Consider the following 21,526-nt stretch of genomic DNA (forward strand, 5'->3'; position numbering starts at 1 on the left):
CTAATCCGACCAATCGCGGACCCTCCAGTTCCCGCGATATTTAGATGACGCAGGGGGGCAGGCTAAAGTTTAGCCAATGCCTTAAAAGCATTGCCAAGGAAACGTTTCGGTTTTTGTCCAATTTCTGGGCTAGCTGGCGGTGGCGGAAAGGTTGCGGAGCGCAAAGCACTGTGGGCTGTTCCTGAGGTGCATTGTGGGAAAAAGCTTGTCGCTGCTGTGTTGTCGCTGGAGCTTTAGTCATTGGTGGCGTTGAAACACCGCAGTCGAAATGCCAGAGCGAGACAGTAAGGCTCGGGTCATCTGTTCTTTATTACCTTCAGGACTTGGGACACTTGGCGTGTTGTTTTCGCCTCAGTTCTTAAGCTCTGTGTGGAATCTGGGGGGTGGAGAGAGGGCGGGGTGTGACGCTGGAATGTGGCGAAGCCGTTGGGTCCCGAGTGAAACCGGGAATCTCCGGACTGTTGTCTCTAAGTCTTGTCCTTGCCCCAAGTGACAACGGATGGTTTATCTGTGAACTATCCCCTATCCCCAGCACTTAATCTTGAATTGCGCCAGTTTATCTTTCACGCAGTATCTTAGATGTCATCTTCAGGAAGTTTTTGCTGATCCTCCAGTGCTGGTTTAGGGGCACTCTCCTCTGCACCAACAGCTCCTTGCATTTTCTCACTTCGGCACATAATTATGATCTTTTGTCACTGTCTTTGTTCTTACCGTTCTTCCTCACTATATTGTGAGCAGTTTGACGTGAAAACATCCGTATTGTTCGCTGATACATTCCAACTTTTGCACAGGGCCTGACACGAAAGAGATTTAGTGCCTATTATTTTTCTTAGGTGAGCCTTTCTCCAACCCCTTGGCTCCAGATGGCCACGATGTGGACGATCCTCACTCCTTCCACCAGTGAGTGTTTCAGTATGGGACTATGGGAATGAACTAGGGGGCAAGTAGAGTGGTGTGGTGACAGTGAAAAGAATTCTAAGTTGCAGCAAGGATGGTCCAAAAAATTGTGCCACTTGCTTCTTTATCTCTGTGAACTTTAGCTGGATCAGGTCAATTGCATCAAAGTATTAGAGAGGAAATTCTGGCCGGGAGGGTGCTAGTTTTTAAAGTTAATGTTTAATTACATATGATACAGAAGTTGATTCTTGTAGAAAATTAAAGTAGAAATAAGGGTAAATAACATCCCCAGTCCCTTTCTTAGAGGTAACCACTGTTCCTTTTTTACTTGTCTTTTTTTCCTTTTTTTTTTTACATTTATGTACATACTTGCATGTCTGAGGAAAATATAGTATTACTCTATAATTTGAAGTCTTAAAATTAAATGGTACGGTGTTGTGTATATATATCATTTTGCCACTTGGTTTTCCCCACTCCATATCTTGGAGATTATTATATATTTTCTTAAGTTTATTCAGAGAGAGAGAGAGAGAGAGGAAGGGAGGGAGAGAGGGAGGGAGAGGGAGAGAGAACACCAGTAGGGGAGGGGCAGAGAGGGAGGGAGAGAATCCCAAGCAGTCTCTGCACTGTCAGCACAAAGCTGATGTGGGGCTTGAACTCACAAACCATAAGATCATGACCTGAGCCAAAGTCAGAAGCTTAACCAACTGAGCCACCCAGGCACCGTTTGGAGATTATTTTCATGGCAGTAACAAGGACTCCCTTCTTGACCAGATTTTCATCAGGCTTCTCTGGGGTCTGTTTTTGACTAGGACTGTTGGGCTCCTGTTTATCAAAGAATGCTGTTAAGCCAGTTTATGGAGAATCCCCTTAAGTAATGAAGTAGGTCCAGTCAGGGTCCTTTTTCTACCCTTGATGTTTAAAAGTTCCTTTTAGTATTTTTTTTTTATGTTTATTTATTTTTGAGACAGAGAGAGACAGAGCATGAACAGGGGAGGGGCAGAGAGAGAGGGAGACACAGAATCTGAAACGGGCTCCAGGCTCTGAGCTGTCAGCACAGAGCCCGACACGAGGCTTGAACTCACAGACCGTGAGATCATGACGTGAGCCGAAGTCGGACGCTTAACCGACTGAGCCACCCAGGCACCCCAGTAACTTTTTATAAGTCTCCAGTTGTCCCAGTGTATATTCAGAGTTGAGTGTCAGTTCCTCTCCCCTATTGCAGTAGTTTTTATTCCTATGACAGTAGTCTTTTTTTTTTTTTTTAAGTTTTTTAATTTATTTATCAGAGAGAGAGTGCATGCCTGAGAGCAGGTGTTGGGCAGAGAGAAGGGGAGAGAGAGGCAGGTTCCATGCTGTCAACGCAGAGCCTGATGCAGGGTTTGAACCCATGAACTGCAAGATCATGACCTGAGCTGAAGCTGGACACTTAACCGAGTGAGCCACCCAACTGCCCTTACTATGACAATAGTCTTGAACAGTGTCTTCCTTGGGAACACTTAGCAGGATTCTTTGCTAAAACTGGGCACAGCAAGCCCAGAAAGAGCCCGACTGAAGTTTGGCCAAGGAGTAAGTCTTTGTCATTGTACCAATTAAAATTATCTCTTATACCATTGTTGCTATCTACCCCACATTTGAGAAACATGATTTAATTAGTCTCTAGTTAATATACATTTAGGTTGTTTCCAAGTTTTTATTATCTTCATATCCGAAACTGAACCTTTTTTACAGGCCTTCTAATATACCTATGTCAGTAATTAGCAAAGCTAAATATAGGTGAATGGAGCTGCTAGGTCATAGGAGATACACATGTAAATTTTGATACTGCCAACTTGTCCTCATATTGGCTGTACTGACTTATATATGTTCCCTTCAGCAGAATGTTTACTTCCCACATTCTCACTCATACCTGATTTATCAGACTTTTTAATTGTTAACACTGTGATGCATTAAAAGTGGCATGTTTTTGTCTTAGTTTGTATTTTCATGGTTTCCAATAAAATTAACCTTTTTTTACATACTCCTTTTCCAGTTTTTACTAGGTACTCATTTTTAAAATCTTTGCCTTCTAGGTCAAAACTCACCAATGAAGACTTCAGGAAACTTCTCATGACCCCGAGGGCTGCACCCACATCTGCACCACCCTCTAAATCACGTCACCATGAGTAAGTTCTGGGGTCTTCCAACCTGTCTCTTATTTCCTTCCTATGGAAAATCTACCAAATTAGATGTCTTAGGAACTGGAAGCCTAGTTATTTTTGAAGACTATGATTCTGATTGTCTCCTGCTGGAGATTGAAGCTCCAGTGGAGACTGGGGTGCTTTAGGAACTCAGAATGTTGCACATACCACTTGTACTACTAGAGTTGCTGCTGGTGCTTAAATGGACAGAGGTCCATTCCAGCCCTATGCACTCAGATACTGGGGTAGATATTGGGGAATATATGATTTTAATAGTGTTTCAGGTGGTTGTGATGTTTTCTAACGCTATCATTGAATTTCTTTGTCTTCTAGGATGCCAAGGGAGTACAATGAGGACGAAGACCCCGCTGCACGAAGGAGAAAAAAGAAAAGGTGAAGGAAGGATGGAGGAGTGTTGGGCTTTAAGTGTTGGATAGTATTTGGGGGAAAGGAGTAGGAGGTAGTAGTAGGAGCATAAAGATTAACATTTTCCTTTATTATTTTGAGGTTCTGTGCTTCACTGGAGAGGAGGGATAGGTAGAGTGGCAATTTAGGACTCTGGAGTCAGCCTGCAGTATTTTAATCTCATCTTTAGCAGTTTCTAGCTGGATAGCCATGGGCATATTGCCTAACCTTTCTAATAGTATTCTCATGGGTAGAACAGAGAGTGATTTCACAACTTTTTATCAGGTTGTCATGAGGATCAGCTGCGATATAAGTGCAGCTGATATAAGTGCATATAAGCACTTAGCACTAGTGCCTGGCATATGATAACCACCCAGTAATACTTGTCTACTGTTATCACCATCATCATCATTATCATCATTATTCATTTCTATGATACTAAAACTTCTGGACCTGGTATTTTGCTGTTCCTTTCTTTCGGGGGAGGACCAGCAAGGAATGACTGACTTTCAGTTGAAATTTGGAAGGTGATAAAAATTTAGATAACTTCCTGGTTGCCCTATGGAAAAATCTCTACAGAGTTGGGTGGCATTGAAAAATTCTGAATTGACAGAATGTCCTGAGGTGGCATTGAAACACTGTGATCTGGAAGATGCTGTAGTTCTGATTTTGAGAACTATCAAGAGGTGGCCAGCAGTTCTATCAGGACATATATGAGTTTTCACCAGAGAGTTGGAGGAAACAGGCAGGAACAATTCTGCTGACCTTGGGATAACAGCTGGTGAGCTTTACACATTGCTTTTCTCTTGTCACAGTTATTATGCCAAGCTTCGTCAACAAGAAATTGAGAGAGAGAGAGAACTAGCAGAGAAGTACCGGGACCGTGCCAAGGAACGGCGAGATGGTGTAAACAAAGATTATGAGGAAACTGAGCTAATCAGTACCACAGCTAACTACAGGGCTGTGGGCCCCACTGCTGAGGCGTGAGTACCATGGCAGCCAGGTTGTGATTCCCTAAGCATTCCAGAGTCCTGCTATCACAGTGTGAGTTCTGCCTAACACTTTACCCACTTTGGATCCTCAGCTGAGCCATTTCAAGAGGGACTTGAAGACATAAAAGACTATTCTAATGTGGTTCTCTTTCCATATATAGGGACAAATCAGCTGCAGAGAAAAGAAGACAGTTGATCCAGGAGTCCAAATTCTTGGGTGGTGACATGGAACACACCCATTTGGTGAAAGGCTTGGATTTTGCTCTGCTTCAAAAGGTGAGCCTTGGTGGGTGGGTGGAGAGTAATTCTAGAGTGCTGAATGCTCTTGTACAAGCCTTTCCAGGTGAAGGAGGGAGACTTCTGTTAGTCCAGACCATGTAGAAGGGCTAATGGTGGCTCTTGTTTATGAGTAATTACTATTCATCCTTCAAGTGATCACCTAGGTATGGTTAAGCCCCATTCCTCACCTCCTACTTCCTGTATCTTTGCATAGCTCTTCTATTTCACTTATCATAGTTACCACATTTTGTTGTCTCTTCTGCTGTAAGCTCCCTTAGGGCAAGCACTGTATTGACTTATTTAGTATTGAGTCCTTAGTTCCTGGCACAGCAAGGTGTATAGTGGTGTTAGGTAAATGTATGTAATACGAATAAATGTCTAAACTCTAGGTACGAGCTGAGATTGCCAGCAAAGAGAAAGAAGAGGAAGAACTTATGGAAAAGCCCCAGAAGGAAACCAAGTAAGTAAACATTGTGGAGAGCTTGAGAGTTTAGAAAAGTGGGACTTAAAGCAGGAACACTTTGGATTCTGTGTCTCCCTCTTTCTCTGCCCCTCCCCTGCTTTCACTCTGTCTCTCTCTCAAAAATAAATATTAAAAAAAAAAAGATAAAAAAGTAGGAACACATTTAGCAAAAAAACTTATTTTTATATTTCTAGGAAAGATGAGGATCCTGAGAACAAAATTGAATTTAAGACACGTTTGGGTGAGTACAGAATTTCTATGCTAAAGGTTGTACATTTTAGGTGAATTGTAGGGACTTAATGCTCTGAGCAGGATATGCTTCTCCTTTCCCTCAACCTGCTTTCCTCTATCTTGCCCCCAGAGTAGCTAGTTCTTATAAAATGCTCTACTAGAAATTGGATGTGGACTTATTCATTTCATGTATATAAGTTATTAATGTCTCCTCAATTATGTTGGAAGCTGTTTCAGATTGTGGTTTATGCATTAAGGGAAGTAGCTCGTAGCTTATGTGTTAAAGGAGGTAGCATGGTTGGTGATTAAAAGCTCAGAATTTGCAGTCTGAGACCTGGGTTTGAATCCTGGTAATGAAACTAGGCATGTGATATTAGGCACCTGACTTCACTTCACATTACCTGTTTGTCTGCAAAAATGGGGCTAATTCACCTCATGGGATTATTGGGGCAAAGAAAAGTAGTTTATGCACCATACCTATCATGTTAAGCATCTTTCTTCCTCACAGGGCCTAATACAATGTGAGGCACATAGTGCTCTTGAGAAGACTTTGTAAAAGACTGGATAGGAGCTCAGGCTTTGGAGATAGACTGCCTGGGTCCCCTTCTTTATTCTGTTGCTTGGTAGCTGTATGATTCTAGGTAAATCATTTCACTCTCAACTTTTGTATCTTTATCAGTTAAAAGGAGATAGTAAGGCACATCTTATAGGGCTATTGTGAAGTTTGAGTGGGGGCTGGCACAGAGTTAAGCACTTGATAAATGGCAGCTGTTAATTGTAGAAGGTTCTCAATGGCTATGCTTGCTGCTCGTCCTGTTTTTGTAGGCCGCAATGTTTACCGCACACTGTTTAGGAGCAAGGCATATGAACGCAATGAGCTGTTCCTGCCAGGCCGCATGGCCTATGTGGTAGACCTGGATGACGAGTATGCAGACACAGATATCCCTACCACGCTTATCCGCAGCAAAGCAGATTGCCCCACTATGGAGGTAAGTGACTTGAGAGCCTCTTACTTGAGCCTTAAACCTGGGAACCAGCCTTGATTCTGCCCTGGGTCTCATCCACCACATTTAACCCATCACTGAGTCCTGTCCACTTTTCACTTTCCACAGATTCACTTGAATCTAAATTTCAATTTAGATTCACTGGAGTGATTTTTACAAATGGCTGGTGTGATCTTTTTCAACATGTACATTTTTGCCTCACCACTATTGAGAAGCTTTCAGTGATTTCTCATCGAGAAATTGCCCTTGCACCTTTTGGCCTTCTGAGCCACTTTTCACCATGATTCCCTGTTGTTGTTCCCCAGGGAATCCCAGCTCTCTTGAACGTGCTAGATTCACTTTTGACACAGGTCTCTTTGTATATGCTATTCTGTTTGCCTGGAATCTCCTGTAACACCTTTCTCTGTTTTCACCTAGTTGGTTATAATTTGTCCTTTAGTTTGTTAAGTGAATGAAGTGAAGAGATTCTTGCTCTGTGGCATAATATCCTTGCTACTTGGGGTTTTCAGGCCCAGACAACACTGACTACAAATGACATCGTAATCAGCAAGCTCACCCAGATCCTTTCCTACCTGCGGCAGGGTACCCGCAATAAGAAGCTCAAGAAGAAGGATAAAGGTAACCTGGAGAGTTAGGGAGAGAAACCTTAACTCTGGAGGGGCATTTGAGGGTGGAACCATGGTCTGCTGGAGCCTTCTGTGTCTAGAACATTGGGGGGCTCCTGGAGAGCAGCAAAAAATGAGAGCAATAGAGCATTAACTTGGCTCACCCAGAAAGCAGTGGTCAGCTTTGAGACTTGATGGAGGAGAGTATTGGGAGATTTTATTATCCCACCTTCTAAACAGATGGGCATTCAGAGCTGTTTAGGCTAAGTGGGAATCAACTCAGGAATATTTTGTTCACTACTCTCTTTATATCTTAGGGAAGATGGAAGAGAAGAAGCCCCCTGAAGCTGACATGAAGTATGTATCGTAGCACTGTCACCTGATGTGAGGGAGGAAGGAGCTCTTTGTTTCTTGTTTTTTGGCATTTTGGGGAGGCCTTGGTGTGAGAATCTGGAGAAATGGCCAGGGAGAGTGGAAGTGGTGTGACTTTGGCAGCTAGGGATCTCTGTTTTTCTAGTATATTTGAAGACATTGGGGATTATGTGCCATCCACAACCAAGACTCCTCGGGACAAGGAGCGGGAGAGATACCGGGAACGAGAGCGTGATCGGGAGAGAGACAGAGATCGTGACAGAGAACGGGAGCGAGAACGAGATCGGGAGCGGGAGCGGGACAGAGAGAGAGAGGAAGAGAAGAAGAGGCACAGCTACTTTGAGAAGCCGAAAGTGGATGATGAGGTGAGATAGGACCCTGGTACCGAGTGGTAGAACTGCCCATCTCTGTGCGTGCCCAGCCAGGTAGGGTAGGGAGTTGATTCAGGGATTAGTCAAGTGGGGAGGAATGAGTGTAAATCCCTCATGGTGATACTCACTTCAGTTTCTCTTTTCCTTCCAGCCCATGGACGTTGACAAAGGTGGGTTGTATCTGAGACATCTTGAATTAGCTCTGGTGGTCTTGTTTTGCCCTGGGCTGAGAGTCTATCCTAGAGTTCAGAGCTGGCAACGGTTGGGATTGTGGGACTTCTGGTCTGGGTTCTCATTAAGATCCACATCTTGCTTCGTGGAATAGAAAGAAGAGGAGTCTGGAGTTGCCTACCTCTTCCTGGGCAATGGCAGGCATATTTGCTCTGTTAGATACAATTCCTCCAGCTTTGCGGTTCTGAAAGACGTGAGGCAGGTCTCACCGGCTGTATTCTTTGTACACAACCCCATTTCACCCAGAGTAGCTCATTATTAGTTGAAATTTGATTAAAATTATGTTAACTAAAAGAGAGTTTTTTCTGTTACTTAAAAAATGGTTTTTTGAAAACAGGTTAGAAGTGTGTGTGGAAAAGAGGTCAAAAGTTCCTTGTTTGACATTCTGAATAGAGTTCCCTTTCCCCCCCAGGACCTGGATCTGCTAAGGAGTTGATCAAATCGATCAATGAAAAGTTTGCTGGATCTGCTGGCTGGGAAGGCACTGAATCATATCCTTTATTTCACTATGTTGTTGGATTCTAGAAAACTGTTGTCCTGTTTCTTTCCAATTCCACCTACCTCCCTGTTTCCCCACAACCGCTGGCTCCCATCCTGCCTCTTACCTCTTACGGTGAATTTTGGTAGAATTTTGCAGTCGTTGTGACTTCCCCTTTTTTCCCCACATTTGTTCTTTTTTTTTTAAGGTATTATTATTTTTTTAAGTTTATTTCAGTAATCTACACCCAGTGTTGGGGCTTGAGCTTAACGACCCTGAGATCAAGAGTCACATTCTCTTCTGACTGAGCCAGCCAGGTGCCCCATGCCTTTCCCATTTCTCAGAGGATTCACGCAAGCTCACAGCCTTCTCCTCACAAGTTTTCATGTTGGGGCTTCTAGGCCTTGGCCCTTCCTTCTTGAAGCTTTTCTGCTATAGGTAGAATTATTTTCTTTGACATAGCGTATGCTGAAGAAGCCAGAGGACAAGAAGCAGCTGGGAGACTTCTTTGGCATGTCCAACAGTTATGCTGAGTGTTATCCAGCCACGTATGTGAGACTGTTAAAGAAGGGAGGCTGGGATAATTGGACAATAAGTTGTGGGGAGGGGGATGAAGTGGAAATTTCATTAACTTGGACCCACGGGTACTTATTTGGATGAACTGTTCTTTGAGGCTCTGGGTGGGAGGTCTGGGGGTGGTGGTTGTCATTTCTAGGCATATGTCATCTTAGTTGGGTGGGTTTCTGGATAAAGCATAGGAGTATGGGTCTGCACCATCTCTTTAACTGTTGCTTCTCTCCAGGATGGATGACATGGCCGTGGATAGTGATGAGGAGGTGGATTACAGCAAAATGGACCAGGTGTGGAGTTGGAAGGATGGGTGGGGATTTGGGGGTAGTTACTCTTAAGCAGTATCCCCCTCCCCCCTCCCAAAAGATCTGTGTCTCGTTTTCTGGGCCTTAACTTTTCCTCCACTGCAGCACTAAGAACAGCAGCATTGTGAGGTCATGAGAAGCTTAACCTTTAACGTATCTGTCCAGAAGCAAATGAGATATGCCCAAAATAGATTTATTTCCTACAAAATGCCAGGCTTTGATTTCTGTACTAGGCAGTAAGCAAGCCTTTAGTGCATAAAGAGAAAGGGTAGGAAGGAACTTCAGTCTTGAGAAAAATAACTGAATTTTATTCTAGCAGGATTGAAATGTTCTTCTCTGTCTTAAAAACAAAAATACCTTAACAAATAATACCATTAATGGTGGTGAAATTTCAACTAGTTTTTCCTTGTTTTTACTGCAGTGGTTGAGCATGGTGTAATTCCATCTTGGAGACTTGCTGAACCCTGGCTCTGCCAAGTTTTGTGACCTTGACAACTTATTTTACTGCTTATGCTTCAGTTTCCTCATCGAGAGAATTCGGAGGAATATGGTTGTTTTTTAATAGAGTTTGAGGAAATTAAATAAGTGTTCAGAATAATGCCTGGTACATAGTAAGCATTTATTAGGGTGGGATTTATGAATGATGAAACAAGATTGTGGGAGAACCTGGCTTTATTAAGCCTAAAATTCTGTTTCCACTGACATTTCTAACTTCCCTGTTCTCACTGTGTCTCTAACAGGGTAATAAGAAAGGCCCCTTAGGCCGCTGGGACTTTGATACCCAGGAGGAATACAGCGAGTATATGAACAACAAGGAGGCTTTGCCCAAGTGAGTTGTACTAAATATGGCCAAAGATTGAGGAGAGGGATGATGATGGGCCAGCCTTCACCAGAACAGGTTCTCTAGTCACAGGGCCATCTGGGAACACCTTGCTACTGCTATGCAACCTCTGATGCCTTCTTTCTCCCAAATGTCCTTTATTGTTCTCAGAGCTGCATTCCAGTATGGTATCAAGATGTCTGAAGGGCGGAAGACCAGGCGCTTCAAGGAAACCAATGATAAGGCAGAACTAGATCGTCAGTGGAAGAAGATTAGTGCAGTAAGTGAGACTGCCTCTTAGGTGGACTTCATCTGAGGGAGACAATGGCCCACAGATGCAGGAATAGGCAGGGGGTTGGAGAGCAAAGGAGAGCGGTCAGACTTGTGTCTTAGGTGAGTTTAGGCTCACAGCCTAACTGTTGTGTGTTAACTGTTCTTTTTTGTAGATCATTGAGAAGAGGAAGAAGATGGAGGCTGATGGGTGAGCAGTAGCATTTTTCCTCTGGGGCACTGTAATAATTGGTTAGAGTACTGATCTTATGCCAACTCATTTTTCCTTCCATTGCAGAGTTGAAGTGAAAAGACCAAAATACTAATCTCTGGTTCCAACTGCAAAAAGATTCACAAGGATGTGCTTGCCACTGTTTGCTTTCTATAATTCCCCAAAGAGTTGCAAGGTGTCTTTCTGTGAATGTATATAAAATGTTGTATAATCATTTAGTTCCATTAAAACTGGTCAACCTGGGGGCACCCTGGGTGGCGCAGTCTGTTAAGTGTCTGACTCTTGATTTCAGCTCAGGTCATGATCTCATGGTTTGTGGGATCAAGCCCTGTGTCTGGGCTCCGCTCTGACAGTGTGGAGGCTGCTTGGAATTCTCTCTCTCCCTCACTCTCTGCAAACCCTTCCCCCCTGCTCTCCCTCTCTCTCTTTAAATAAATAAACTTAAAAAAAAAAAAAACCAAAACCTTGTTAACCTGCTATGCTGTCTTCTCTGGGTTCAGCATCCTCCTTTCAGGACCCCTGAATCACCAAGAGGAATTCCACTGATTGTGTAAAATGTACATGTGGAATGTTAGCTCAGACCTTTAAGCCGTGGTTCTAGATTGCTGGATAAGGATCCTAGCCGGGACGCCTAGTGGAGAAGGATGTAATGACCTCACTGATGGGCAAGAGGTAAACAGGAACATAAGGATGATTGGTCTTAAATAACAGAGGCATTCAGGCCCATATGTGGCCTATTCTTAGGACAGAGATTCCCTGGGAATTAGGGTCCACCTAATTAGTCCTAGAGCAGGACTAAGCTCTAGGTGAAGGTACCTGAGGACAATCATGGGAATAAAAATGAATTTATACCCCCCCCCCCCCGTGCTTTTAGTAATTCTAAGCACAAATTGCTGATTCTCTGGCTGAAGGGGTAATTCTAGTAAGTGCCTTGGGGGGGCTCCCTATGCTAGGCCAGCAGGGTTTGGTGCCCTTCAACACCCTGAAATGTTTGTCAATGCCCCAAGTGGGTCCCTGGCCTCTGAATCATTCCATCCCCAACCTTTTCCCCCTCTCTGCTCATTGCTAGCACTTTGGTCTGGTGCTCATAGGGTCATCATTTATTTTCTGACTGGATGCCTAGCTGCCACTTCTTACCCTGAGCCCAAGACCTGTCCAAGAAAGCTAGAAGGCCACCTTAACCTTTCTGCCTTGCTTTTGGTCACTTTTAGCTTGATACGGCAAGATCATTTGAGGAAGCCAGCTTTGTGCATGGCACCTAGAAGGATGAAATTGGGCTTTGTCTGCAACAGCACCTAGAATGCCTAATATCAGACAGTAAAGGACATCCTGGTCTCATGGTTGAAGCAGTGGTCTCAGTTAAGGGTCACAGAAACCTGGCTCAGATAAAGGTATCTAGACGGTCATTAAATTTAACACTTGGCATTTGGGGGTGTGTGGCTGGCTCAGTCCATAGAGCATGCGACTCTTGATGTCAGGGTCATGAGTTCAAGTGCCATGTTGGGCATAGAGCTTAATTAAAAAAAAAAAGACCTGGGAGTTGACTCAGTTTAAAATTCATTTCTGGGGGTGCCTGGGTGGCTCAGTCGGTCGAGCATCTGACTTCAGCTCAGGTCATGATCTCACAGTTCATGAGTTTGAGCACCACGACAGGATCATTGCTGTCACCACGGAGCCTGCGCGTCCCTCATTTGCATTCTCTCAAAAATAAAAAACGTTAAAAAGAAAATAGTTTCTGGCTCTTTCCATGGCAGCAGAGCTCTTGCAATCAGAGTCAATGTTCCTAAAACCCGCCAGACTTTCTGCAAGAAGTATGGCAAGCACCAACCCCACAGAGTGTACACAGTACAAGAAAGGCAAAGATTCTCTGTTAAGCCCAGGGAAAGAAGCGTTATGACAGGAAGCAGAGTGGTTATGGTGGGCACACTAAACTGATTTTCTAGCAAAAGCATAAGATTACAAAGACGATTGTGCCGAGGGTTGAATGTATTGAGCCCAATAGCAGATCTAAGAAAATGCTGGATATTGGAGCGCCTGGGTGGCTCGGTCGGTTGGGGTTCGACTTCGGCTCAGGTCATGATCTCATGGACCGTGAGTTCGAGCCCTGCGTCGGGCTCTGTGCTGACAGCTTGGAGCCTGGAGCCTGTTTCAGATTCTCTGTCTCCCTCTCTCTCTGCCCCTCCCCTGTTCATGCTCTGCCTCTGTCTCAAAAATAAATAAATGTTAAAAAAGAAAAAATTAAAAAAAAAAATCAAAGTGATCTTTAAAAAAAAAAAAGAAAATGCTGGCTATTAAGAAATGCAAGCATTTTGAACTGGGAGGAAATAAGAGAAAGGGCCAAATGATCCAGTTCTAAGGTTTATATTTGGTTATATTATGAAGACCATAACATCTTGAGGTTATGTTAAATAATAAAAATCAGTTTCTGCAGAGGAGCCTGGCTGGCTGACTTGGTCAGTAGAACATGTGACTCTTGAACTAAAGGTGTGAGTTCAAGCCCCATGCTGGCTGTAGAGCTTACTTTAGAAAAATTTTTTGGGGGTGCCTGGGTGGCTCAGTCGGTTAAGGGTGGGTCTTTGGCTCAGGTCATGATCTCCTGATCTGTGGGTCATGATCTCACGGGGTTTGTGCCCCCCATCGGGCTCTGTGCTGACAGCTGGGAGCCTGGAGCCTGCTTTGAGTTCTGTGTTGCTCTCTCTCTCTCTGCCCTTCCCCCCTGCTCACACTTTCTCGAAATAAACATTTAAAAAAATATAAAAAAATTAAAATCAGTTTCTGCAAATATCACCAAGACTTGTGGACATGACCGAGGTCCTCTGGTTGTCCACATGGTGAGTGACAAGGACCCCCAACACCACATGGCAACTTTTCCATTCACACAGGACATAGAGCTTCTCTGAGGTCCCTCACCTCACTCACCTCTTATTAAGGGCTTTGGGCATCAGCCTATGTCTTAGAAGGCTTAGCATTACAGTTATGTGAGAAACTTCTCTTTAACCACAGAAGCTGTGCTCTTTATGTTCCCCACCAGAGAGTGCTCCCATCTTTATGGAGCCTTTGGTATCCAGAATGTTCAGAACGTCAACTGTTGTGCCCATTTTCCTCTTCAGCAACTCCTTGGCAGCTCTGAGCACTGTTGGTCTGGCCCACTGAGAGTATGCAGCCAAACTGTAGGAACCGGCAGGACGCTGTTCCTTTGGCCCGGAAGATGTGGAGCACGGAACGCAGCAGCTTAAGCGTGCGCTTGAGGTGCTTGCTGTCCAAGACCCCGCGTATCAAATTCTCGCGGTGTGGGGCTTTCGCTGCTGCCGGACTAACCTGGAGGCCGTGCATGGGCTTCACGAAGCCACGAACTGCTGGCGTCCCCTTCTGCTATCTCGAGGGCGGCAAATCATCCTTTATAGTTGCGGGAGGGAGTACCCTACCTGTCAGCATCGATCAGGATGAGGGGAAAGGACTTAAAGGCAGTTCCCAACTTTAGGTGATTTGACCAAGGAGAGCAATGACGGTTGTGCCGTCTACCTGGCCAAAAAAAAGGGCCACGGCAACACGGAGAACTACAACCTGAGGACCAGGTCCCTGGGATGCACTACACCCACGATACCTGCAGCCTGCCGGGACTTTACGCGTCTTAGCGCCACTTCCGGCCCCGCCCCAAAGGCGGAAGCGGAATCTGGGCCACTCCTCCAGGCGTGTGAAAGGGTTTTGGGTTTACCGGTGCACTCTTGAGCGGTCCGGATTCCTCTGGTGCATGGACCGCACGTGTGAAGAGAGGCCTGTGGAGGATGAGAACGACGAGGAAGACCCCAACTCCACGGAAGCCCCAATCCGCATCCGGGACAGTCCGGAAGACATCGTGCTGGAAGCTCCAGCCAGTGGGCTGGCGTTCCATCCGACCCGCAACTTTCTGGCGGCGGGGGACGTGGACGGGGACGTGTACGTGTAAGTGCTGGGCAGGGCTGGGGGCTGCCGGATCTGGAAGCTTCCCAGGGATAGAGGTGGGACGAGGAGAGAAAAGTTGCAGGGAGACAAGTTTTAGAAGACTGAAGTGGTCTTATTCGTTCAACAGCATTTGGTTTTAAACCAGTTAGTTACCTGACCCTGAAACAGGCTCAATGCGGTCCCCCCACTTTGCTTCTTGCCTGTTTTAATCTTTCAAAAACACAAAACCCACCACCTCTCTTTCTTGATTAAAACCCTTCAATAGTTTACCTTGTTTTTAGGATTAGGTCCAAACTCCTTAATCTGGCTTTTAAAGTCGTGACCACCTGGCCCTCGCTTACTTCCCCCTTTACTGTGTTTTATTCATCCTCTTATCTTTTAAATGTATCTGTTTATTAATCGTTATTGCAGGCACACACATAAAATGCTGGTTGCAGCTCATTAATGGGTCATGAGTGGAGTTTAAGGAACACTTTTCTGTATTCTGTAGTCCGTTTTGTTCTCCGTTATATCTCTTGCTTCTAGACAAGGGTAGGTGCTCAATACGTGTTTGATTTTGAAGAAGTAGGGTGGAAGCAGTGAAAAGCCACTGAAGGTTTTAGCCAGAAGAGTTGTGCTGTCAGATTTACTTAATGAATTTAAACCTCAGCCTCCTCATTAGCTTCAGTCACCTTGGGCAAGTTAATTTCCATATTTTCGTGTTCAAAAATAGGAATAATAATAGAGGCTTACCTCTGAGATATTGCATGTTTGGCTCCAGACCATTGCAATAAAGTGAGTCATAGGAATTTTTGGGTTTCCCAGTGCGTGTAAGTTAAGTTTACACGATAGTGTAGTCTATTAAATGTGCATTAGCATTATGTCTAAAAAACAATATACATACCTTAATTAAAAAATATTTGATTGCTAAAAAATACTAAGTATAATCTGAGTCATAATCACGATCACAGATCATTATAACAAATATCATGAAAAACTTTGGAATTTTGCAAGAATTACCAAAATGTGACACAGACACACAGTAAGCAAATGCTATTGAAAAATGGCATGGATAGACATACATACCATAGAGTCGCTGCAGACCTTCAGTTTGTAAAAAATGCAGTATCTGTGAGGCACAATGAAAGGAGGTATGTCTGTACCTATGTTGCAGAGTGTCAGGTGTATATACTACAGCACCGAAGTTCAACAAATGTGGGTTCTGTTCTACTGCCTTTCATACTTCATGCCATACGCTTGGGAGTACCTCTGGACTTCCACCTTTACTCACACCCTCATTGTGTCAGGTTTTTCTCCTCTTCTCTGCTCCCAGCCACTGCCTTTTGGCAAGTTTCTGACTTCTCCCATGACCATTCCAAAGAGGTTCCTTTTCCCATAGGACTAAATTAATAATCCTGCTTGGCCTATGGTCTCAAGTCTAGTCTAACTCATTTTTCCGGATTCAGCCATTCCACTCCTGCCAGTGGAACCCACCTCATTCCTTGTCTCTACCCTAGAAGAGACCTTGATATGTGCCTCCAGTATCTGTAAGGTGAATTGCTTTACATGACCCAACTCATTTCGTAACCTTAGCTTACCAGGGCTCTCATCTTTAAGGCACTGGGACAGAGCAAACAATAAGCAGATACAGTTCTCATCTGAAACTCACTGGCAAGCACTTAGTCGTTGGTCCTTTTTGAAGATCTGCTCTGAGGTAGGCACTGGTAATACACTGTGGACAAGTATTTGCCTCAAAGCTGAGCTTTCAGTCTTGTGTTTCTCTGCTCCACCTCCATTTTGATCCTACCTCCTTTTCATCATGTGGACATGTGGCCACAGTGTCCTGTAATCAGTTGTTACCTGGGGTACAAGACCCCAGTCTTGCTGATTTTTACATTTCCAGCTCCTGGGGCTCTTCTGACTTCAGTAAATATCTCATGCTCTCCATAGTGGTCCAGATCTAGTATTTCCTGAAGCTGGGGCTTTGCTTTGTAATGATGTTGTGGGGTCAGCTTACAAAATCCTGAGCAAATACACTTTGAATTAACGTATATTGAATTAAAGACAGAACATTTGAAGCTCACTGAAAGCGGAAAAATGGGATGGTGAGCTCTTTGGGTTTGGTGGTGTGCAAGTGTGAGTTCCTAGGTACGTTGGAAGGTTTAGTCTTTATGCTCCATGCTGCCATGATCTGGGGTCATTCAATCTCCTCCCCCCTCCACCCCCAGCTTTTCCTACTCCTGCCAAGAGGGAGAAACCAAGGAGCTCTGGTCTTCAGGTCACCACCTCAAATCCTGTCGAGCCGTGGTCTTCTCTGAAGATGGGCAGAGTGAGTATTGGGGAAGGCAGCCAAGGATACGGTGGCAAGGGATCAGTGAGCAGCACCATGACCTGGGCACCTTTTCCCCCAGAACTTGTTACTGTCTCCAAGGACAAAGCCATCCACGTTCTAGATGTGGAGCAGGGCCGACTGGAAAGACGCATATCCAAGGCTCATGGGTAAGGGAAGCTAATTGTGTGTTGAGGTCAAGGGTAAGGTGGTTAAGTCCCTACTGGAACAAAAATGGCTCAAGAAGCTCTGTACCTCTAGTGCCCCCATCAACAGTCTTCTGCTGGTAGATGAGCATGTCCTGGCCACTGGGGATGACACAGGTGGCATCCGGCTCTGGGACCAGCGGAAGGAGGGCCCCTTAATGGATATGCGGCAGCACGAGGAGTATATTGCCGACATGACTCTGGACCCAGCTAAGAAGCTGCTGCTGACAGCCAGGTACAGCCTCAGAGCTGCTTCCCCTTCCCTGTTAAATGTCTCCCTCGCTGGGAGCTTTGGCCAAGCCTGCTGCTCTGCTCTCTCTACAGTGGGGATGGCTGCCTTGGTGTCTTCAACATCAGGCGACGCCGGTTTGAACTGCTCTCAGAGCCTCAGTCTGGAGACCTGACCTCGGTCACCCTCATGAAAGTACAGATGGGTATGAGGGTTTGGGATTATGCTAGCAATCTGGTCTGAAGGAGTGCCACAGACAGGTTTTTCTCCATTTCCCTACAGTATGGAAAGAAGGTGGCCTGTGGCTCCAGTGAAGGTACTATATATCTCTTCAACTGGAACGGCTTTGGGGCCACAAGTGATCGGTTTGCCCTAAGAGCTGAGTCTATTGACTGCATGGTTCCAGTCACGGAGAGCCTGCTGTGCACTGGCTCCACTGATGGAATCATCAGGTGAGAGAAACTGGAGAGTCCTAAGATCACATGAGGGTCAGACCCAACCAGCCAGGGCCCAACACTCTTTTCTCTCTGCCCAGGGCTGTCAATATCCTTCCAAACCGAGTGGTGGGCACTGTGGGCCAGCATGCTGGAGAGCCTGTGGAGAAGCTGGCCCTTTCTCACTGTGGCTGCTTCCTGGCCAGCAGTGGCCATGACCAGCGCCTTAAGTTTTGGAACATGGCTGAGCTGCGGACTGTGGTAGTGGATGACTACCGCCAGCGGAAGAAAAAGGGAGGGCCCCTCCGGGCCCTAAGCAGTAAGGCTTGGAGCACAGATGACTTCTTTGCAGGACTGAGGGAGGAAGAAGACTCCACAGCTCAGAAGGAAGGGGAGGAGAGTGAAGATGAAAGTGATTGAAGGGATGAGGTCAATCTCAAGATGGTTCCTCCCTGGGGAAGTCTTGCTTCCTGGGCTGGATACCAGAGAGGCTATTTACTTATAATACTCTTGTGCAGCGCACAAGATGCATAGCCAGAGATGCAGGACCGAGGGCGCTCGTGACAAAGCACTTGCCCTGTAGCGGCTACTCACTCTACCAGTATAAGAGAAGCCCGCAGCTGGGGCAAGACAGCACGGACACAGGTGTACACCAACCAGGGGTTTAATATAAATACAACCAGCATAGAAAAACCCAACATCACACACCAGAATGTAAAGTACTGGGGACATAAAGCAGATTTCTGAACCTTTGGCTCAGCCAGCCCCCAAATAAAATCAACAAAAATGACAAATCAACAAAATAAGAAGTGAGATTCATATTAAGCTGTGGGAGGAGGGAGGAAGGTTTGTGTATGTATCACACAGAACGGCCAAGGAATACCAAAGGGCCAAGGTTAGTCCCTGGGCTGGGAGGTGCATGGCAAGGTCCCTCACCACAACTTAGCCAAACCAGAGCTGTCCCAGGTGTACTGGGGCCCTGCCCCAAAGGGGAGGCTGTGTCAGAGGTAGGGCAGAGCCCATGTTCCTCCCCCTTTCAAATCCGATGGTGGCTGCCCAGGCCTGCTGGGCTGGGGACTAACACAGGCTCTGTCAACTCGTTTGGGCTGCCTGTGAAGAGGACATGGTCACTGCTTAACCACGGTACCTGCCTTAGCCCCACCAGTCGGTAGAAGACTGGCTCTAGAGGCACTCAGTGCCTCTAGCAACCTTGCAGACACAGCATCCTTAGCCATCTCATGCCCATTCTGCACATCTGGGGCCAGCACAACCCAGATGAGGCCACTGAAGGGCACTGGATGCCCAGGGATCACCACCTGGTACCAGAAGCGGTGCCAGCCAGCAGGGCCCATGCCCAAACACTTGGTGAGGAACACAGGGCTGCCCAGCTTCATCCGCTGGCACAACAGCTGCAGGGCACCCCGAGCCCCTTGGGACTCTAGCTTGTCCCTGGCCAGGGCCAACCGACTGCCCTCTGGCTGTAGGCACTGCAGGGAGGGGCCCACCAGCTGCTGGCGGAGTCGCTGCTTCAGATCTGGCTTGAGCCACTCCACAGCCACCTGCTCTCCACAGAGGCGTGACTGCCCTGCAGAAAAAAGGCAGAGACAAGGGCAGGTCGAACCCCTGGATCCTGAGCCCCCAAGCCCTATCAACACAAGCCTGTTTAATTTCTAGCCTCCCCATTTCCTGGTAGTGTAACCTTGAGCAACTTCTCCAGGCTTCATTGTGTTTCTTTGTAAAGGGGGTGTAGTAACTGCTATCTCCTAAATTCCTTGTTGGAATGCTGGTTGATGCAGGCTTTGTCTACCTTATAACCATCATAATAGCTAACCTTTACTGCGAATACCTGCCAAGAATCAGGGAATGTGCTAAGTGACACCTAATTCTCAAAACAGCCTGAGGAAGGAAGTTCTACAGTAGATAAAAGGTAGACTCGGTAGGACTACCTTAGGCGAATCAATCTCAAAACTGTCTCTTTTCATATCTAAAGAGGAAGATCAGTCTGTGTGTGTCACTGGGATGCTGATTAAGTTACAAGATAATGCCTGGAAAGCTTTAAAGTTACCATAGATGGTAGCTGGTAGGTAGCACAAACGGAAATTTAAAAATCTCAGGTTAAATAGCATGAGGTCGAAAACTCAGGGATTCTTAACGCTACTATCTTGCTCTTTACCCTATATGCTGACGTGTAAAAGTGCACGGCATAATGTGTTTGGCCCCAACCAGCGGCCCCCCCCACCGCCTAGCTCCCATACCTTCCACTAGGGCTTTTTTGGCCATGGCGGCGGCGCGGTGCGAGTTGAACTTCAGCAGCGCAATTTGCGCGGGCGCGGGCCCAGGGCTGGGCATCAGCAGCGCCTCCTGCAGGCCGGGACCCAGGGGCTGCAGCGCGAGCAGCAACGCGCGGCGACTCAGCCCCGGAGGCAGCCCGTCCACACTCAGCTCGCACTTCTCAGTACTGCGGCACACGAGCAGCGGGCAGGAGGGCCGCAGCGGGTGGTTGTGCAGCGTGGCGATGGCGGCCTGGGCGCCGCGCCGCGAACTGTAGCGGGCGTAGGCGAAGCCACGGTTTAGGCCGCTGAAGGTCATCATCAGGCGGAACTCGTAGAGCCGGCCCACGCGCTGGAACAGTGGGATCAGCTGGTGCTCGTACACGTCTTGGGGCAGCCGCCCGATAAACACCTCGGAGCCGGCCGGCGGCGGGCTGCCCACCCAGCCTGGGGGAAGTGGGTGGGAAAGGGGCACCGTCAACCTACCGCATGGTTCCAGGTTCGAACCCAGGAACCCAGCCCGAGAGAGCCCATGTGCAAACATCTGTGAAATGGGCGCAACACTCGCACCCCGACTCGTAGGCATAACTAGGCACCCGAACTAACAACGGGGCTAGCACAGAGTAGGTGCACCTTAAGACCGGCACCCTCCCTCGAGGGGGCGGACGGGCGGGGTGGGTGGAGAGCTACGGACAAATTTTCTCAGCTTCTTGGGTGGAAGGGGTGCAACGGGTTAGAGGTTTCTGACTGCACAGCCCCGGGATAGAACACCCCCCCCCCCCCGCCCCCAAGAGGGTGCCAGCCGGGACCGTCAAGGATTTTGTAGGGTGGGACTACCGTACCTGGGGGTGGCCCGCCATACTTCCTCTGCCCGTTCACCTGCACCAGGCGGATGCCCGTCTCCCTGACCCATGCCTCCAAAGCTGCCTTGTTTTCCGGATTCACCCTCTCACACCACAGCTGAAGGGGAAAGGGCTGGTTGGAATGGCGGATCACCGCGCCGCCGCCACCTCGCCTGTGGAGCTGCAGCCCAAGGAGTCCCCACTCCCAGCGCTGGTGGCGCTTGTCGACCCCATCTCGCTAACCACCTTACCTCACATTCCCGCTTGGACTGCATGGCTATCCCGCCAGCTACTCTGTACTCGCTTTATAACCTCCTCCCCCCCGTCTGCCTCTGGAAGCTTCCCTACCCCTCCACCCCCCAAGCTCTCATTGGCTCTGAACAGGACCCCGCCTCCCAAGAGGGTGGGTGTATCCACTGCACGTGCGCTGCGGAAACCTCCTACCCGCAGGTGAAAGCTGGGAACCTTAGCGGGTGGATGTGCTCGCAGTCTCACCTCCTAGGGCATGGATGTGCGCTGGCTGGCGGCACCCTTCACCCTGGGGAAGAGCTCGTGGCGCCTAATGTAAGTTCTCCCCATTTTACACCGCT

The 21,526-nt window shown here is 47.0% G+C and overlaps 3 protein-coding genes and 1 long non-coding RNA gene across 4 annotated transcripts; 2 read left to right on the plus strand and 2 right to left on the minus strand.

Moving 5' to 3' along the window:
• Positions 1-154: 154 nt before the first annotated feature.
• On the plus strand, positions 155-10,976 carry IK (IK cytokine). The gene is made up of 20 exons (XM_040444703.1): positions 155-284; positions 834-900; positions 2,970-3,062; positions 3,411-3,470; positions 4,298-4,465; positions 4,636-4,750; positions 5,143-5,213; positions 5,411-5,457; positions 6,273-6,436; positions 6,961-7,069; positions 7,374-7,413; positions 7,574-7,793; positions 7,951-7,969; positions 8,443-8,521; positions 8,976-9,056; positions 9,311-9,368; positions 10,124-10,212; positions 10,375-10,483; positions 10,650-10,684; positions 10,772-10,976. Exons 1-20 carry the CDS (start codon positions 269-271, stop codon positions 10,797-10,799), a joined length of 1,668 nt encoding a protein of 555 aa, XP_040300637.1. The 5' UTR covers positions 155-268; the 3' UTR covers positions 10,800-10,976.
• On the minus strand, positions 7,947-14,498 carry LOC121010826 (uncharacterized). Its single transcript, XR_005781384.1, has 2 exons — positions 13,625-14,498; positions 7,947-8,214 (listed from the first exon to the last, which is right to left on the minus strand). It is a non-coding gene; the product is annotated as an uncharacterized LOC121010826 (long non-coding RNA).
• WDR55 (WD repeat domain 55) lies at positions 14,457-18,622 on the plus strand. Its single transcript, XM_040444711.1, has 7 exons — positions 14,457-14,647; positions 16,855-16,955; positions 17,038-17,125; positions 17,217-17,396; positions 17,486-17,585; positions 17,673-17,842; positions 17,926-18,622. The coding sequence occupies exons 1-7, from the start codon at positions 14,457-14,459 to the stop codon at positions 18,242-18,244; spliced, it is 1,149 nt and encodes a 382-aa protein (XP_040300645.1). The 3' UTR covers positions 18,245-18,622.
• Positions 18,473-21,515, minus strand: DND1 (DND microRNA-mediated repression inhibitor 1). Its single transcript, XM_040444740.1, has 4 exons — positions 21,474-21,515; positions 20,937-21,174; positions 20,080-20,541; positions 18,473-19,409 (listed from the first exon to the last, which is right to left on the minus strand). The coding sequence occupies exons 1-4, from the start codon at positions 21,513-21,515 to the stop codon at positions 18,952-18,954; spliced, it is 1,200 nt and encodes a 399-aa protein (XP_040300674.1). The 3' UTR covers positions 18,473-18,951.
• Positions 21,516-21,526: the final 11 nt, after the last annotated feature.

Source organism: Herpailurus yagouaroundi, unplaced genomic scaffold (assembly GCF_014898765.1).
Source record: "Herpailurus yagouaroundi ecotype Mexico unplaced genomic scaffold, PumYag 192, whole genome shotgun sequence".
Classification (NCBI taxonomy): Eukaryota; Metazoa; Chordata; class Mammalia; order Carnivora; family Felidae; genus Herpailurus; species Herpailurus yagouaroundi.

Excerpts from the sequence above, each read along its gene's own strand:
- DND1 (XM_040444740.1), bottom strand. The coding sequence starts at position 21,515 with ATGGGGAGAACTTACATTAGGCGCCACGAGCTCTTCCCCAGG. Across the intron at positions 21,175-21,473 it reads GCCACGAGCTCTTCCCCAGG|CGAGATGGGGTCGACAAGCG; the intron begins GTGAAGGGTGCC and ends TAAGGTGGTTAG. Across the intron at positions 19,410-20,079 it reads CAAAAAAGCCCTAGTGGAAG|GGCAGTCACGCCTCTGTGGA; the intron begins GTATGGGAGCTA and ends TTTTTTCTGCAG.
- IK (XM_040444703.1), top strand. Across the intron at positions 3,471-4,297 it reads CGAAGGAGAAAAAAGAAAAG|TTATTATGCCAAGCTTCGTC; the intron begins GTGAAGGAAGGA and ends CTCTTGTCACAG. Across the intron at positions 5,458-6,272 it reads TGAATTTAAGACACGTTTGG|GCCGCAATGTTTACCGCACA; the intron begins GTGAGTACAGAA and ends CTGTTTTTGTAG.
- WDR55 (XM_040444711.1), top strand. The coding sequence starts at position 14,457 with ATGGACCGCACGTGTGAAGAGAGGCCTGTGGAGGATGAGAACGACGAG. Across the intron at positions 14,648-16,854 it reads GTGGACGGGGACGTGTACGT|CTTTTCCTACTCCTGCCAAG; the intron begins GTAAGTGCTGGG and ends CTCCACCCCCAG. Across the intron at positions 17,843-17,925 it reads TCCACTGATGGAATCATCAG|GGCTGTCAATATCCTTCCAA; the intron begins GTGAGAGAAACT and ends CTCTCTGCCCAG.